Here is a 2,933-nt window from a genome sequence, read left to right on the forward strand (position 1 = left end):
ATATATATATATTAGAGATGGAACTGAACCTGAACTTTTTTTATCCGTCTTTATTGGGCATGATATTTGAAATACTTCTTTCCCAGGAAATGTTTGACAAGTGATATTCAACAAAATGTCACACTTACTATAAAAAATTACCAAAATTACAATAAAAATACTTTTTCAATAAAAATAAGTGATTTAAAAAAATAATAATTCAGACTCACCTTCAGATTTATTAATTTGATTTTGTTGAAGAAAATTACAATAAATGTCATTCGCACTGTTCTCCTTATTTGTAGTTGTTTGATAAAAGTCTGTTACGTCTTCTACTATATTGCCTTCTGCCATTAATGATGTACAATTTTATTTCCTTTAAGAACCCTGAAACATTTACAGAGGAATTAAATTTTCAGACGCAATTGTTTTTAAAATAATGCATTGTAAAAAATCCTGTAAATTAAAATAAATTAAAATAGCTGCTTGATGATTAATGGTAAAAAATGATGTTAGAAAAATAATTTGAGGGACATAAATTTTTAATCAGTTTTTAAATAATCAATTAATAAATTTAAATAATCATTTTAAATAAACAATGAGATCGTAAAATAATGTACAAATTTTTAATCATTTTATGCAATGGCAAACTGTTTGTCCATGTTTCCAGAAAGCTCTTATGGCAAGAATATTATGAAAAATATGGTAAGATTATTGATAACATTTTATTTTTATTTGCTTCATTAAAGTCTCTTATTTACCAAAATTCTCGATTCATTTGTTTGAAAAAATATAGTTTAAAACTGTAATGAGGCCTATATAAAATTTAAAATGTTTGTATAAATAAATATTCTTTAATTAAAAGTAGAAAATTTCATTCCAAAGAATATACTTCGATTTTGTTATTTTATTTAAATGAAGTTGACTAGTCTAGACGAAATCAAACTTTAAAATTATGCAAAATTGCTATGAAAATCAATTTGAATAAATAGCAATGGATAATAATAAAAACAGAAATCCCAAACATGCATGATTCTATATTAGAAAAAATATTCCTTACAACAATAGTTTCTCACTAATAAAGTATTGGTTTATTTTGGAAAATAAAAAACGGTTTATAGTTCGATTTGAGAATAATACGATTTGCAGTATTTGTTCAGAGAAACCTTCATTCAATGTTCGTCAGCATTTTATTATATTTTATTTTTCAAATAAGTGGTCATTTTTTAAAACTTCCGATGCGATTTCTTTTCTAAAAAACGAATTTATGTTTGTTAAGCTAAAAAAATTTGATCATCGTAAACCCAAGTATTTTATCGCTGATTTCTGATGTAATGTTCTTTGGAAATATTTTCTAAGCTGTTAACGTATTAAAGTTATTTTCTCTGTGGTTTAAAATGTTAATCCCTTTTATTTACAAATTTGCCTATTACAGAATGCATAAAGTGTGGTATGGTAGGGGTATATAATAGAACCTTGATTTTTCCGACGGGGGGGGGGGCAGCAAAGTAGTGAGAAAATTGAAATCATCGGATACTCGAATGAGTTTTTGAAGTCAATTTTTTGTTACGATAAAAATTATTCATATTAATTAGTGACTACAACAAAGCTTAAAAAAACACATTTATTTTTTTTTTATCAAAAAGAATGATGCAATAGGAAAAGTCAATGATACATTTGTTTCCGTTAGTTATTTTCGAAAAGATAAATTTGGGAATCATCGTTAAAACAATATCTGGAAGAAATTAAATACGGGAATTGAATAAGTTCCTAAACGCAAAGAAGTAAAACATCGGATCTTATAAAGAGAATTCGTGACGGGAATTTTTTGATGAGAGTCAGATTTCAGGAAACGGTGATCAGCTTATAGTTTAAGGATTTGAATGGTGCAGAGTTCTGCTTTCTTTTTCTAGCCCCTGCTGATGGAAGGCAAGACAGACCTTTCATTTTCTCTCTGTATTTCTAAGATTCTGAAAAAAATCCCAAATTGAAAGGGTTTACAAAATTTTCTTTTTACAAATGCGCTCTAGACGGAAGGCAACTCCAAATTTTCTATTTTATCCCTTTAATTTGGTATATAATTTCTAACACCCATAATTGGCTTATGACTTTTACTTGGACTGTACTTTAGGATCCCTTTACCTGGAGAAGAGGGAAAAAATGAGAAAACTGACAGCAATAACGGTCAATTCTATAGATTGTCAGAATTGACAGTATTAAATTTGAAATATTTTATGAAAACAAACTTTGGATTTTTAATAAATTACATAGTGATAAAACGGAATAAAATCTATACAGCTGTCTGCGTAATAAAAATTATATGAAGAACTCTTATTTCACTTTTGACGTAATATAGTAAGTGCGCTATATGGTATTTGTAAATGTTTACCCATAATTATAAGAAACTAATAATAAAACAAACATAAATTTATTACGGAAATCATTATTTATGAGAAATGATTGCATGCCTAAGATGATTAAACGTCCTTTCTCGTAAGAACTATATTCGTGGTTGAGAGAAAACAAGGAGTAGTTTTAATTATTTACTAAACTTCTGAGTTAAACAACAAGATAACATAAACGATAATTTTGCACTCACGTATTATACTACAGTAAAAGATTTTTTTCTCAATATGAGTGAATAATTGTATAAAACTTCTTTAACTCTTGTTCACTCTTATACATCCCAATCTTGGATCATAGATTACTCCCAGGACCTCATACGTTAAGATTAGGTTTTCCGGTAACTTTCTCTTCATCCAAGAAGTTTTGTGTTTATTGAGGGGTAACATCAAAAGAAATCGAGATTTGAGTTGTTTTCTTGAGAATTTTTTTATCCTTTGAACTGATGTTAATGGAGAGGAAGTTAATTTTGAAAGCGCAATAATGTTTTAACACATTTTTTTCATTTATATATATATATATATATATATATATATATATATATATATATA

The 2,933-nt window shown here is 26.9% G+C and overlaps 1 protein-coding gene across 2 annotated transcripts in view; it reads right to left on the reverse strand.

The window, feature by feature from the left end:
* LOC107454507 (diuretic hormone receptor-like) overlaps nt 1-2,933 on the reverse strand; it is an 82,639-nt gene that overhangs the window by 40,106 nt on the left and 39,600 nt on the right. For both annotated transcript variants that reach the window (XM_043053204.2, XM_071183703.1), the window contains exon 2: nt 210-366. In XM_043053204.2, coding sequence (XP_042909138.1) covers nt 210-333 — 124 coding nt within the window. In that variant the 5' untranslated portion in view covers nt 334-366. The remainder of the gene's footprint in view (nt 1-209; nt 367-2,933) is intronic.

This window comes from Parasteatoda tepidariorum, chromosome 7 (assembly GCF_043381705.1).
Source record: "Parasteatoda tepidariorum isolate YZ-2023 chromosome 7, CAS_Ptep_4.0, whole genome shotgun sequence".
NCBI classification, from domain to species: Eukaryota; Metazoa; Arthropoda; class Arachnida; order Araneae; family Theridiidae; genus Parasteatoda; species Parasteatoda tepidariorum.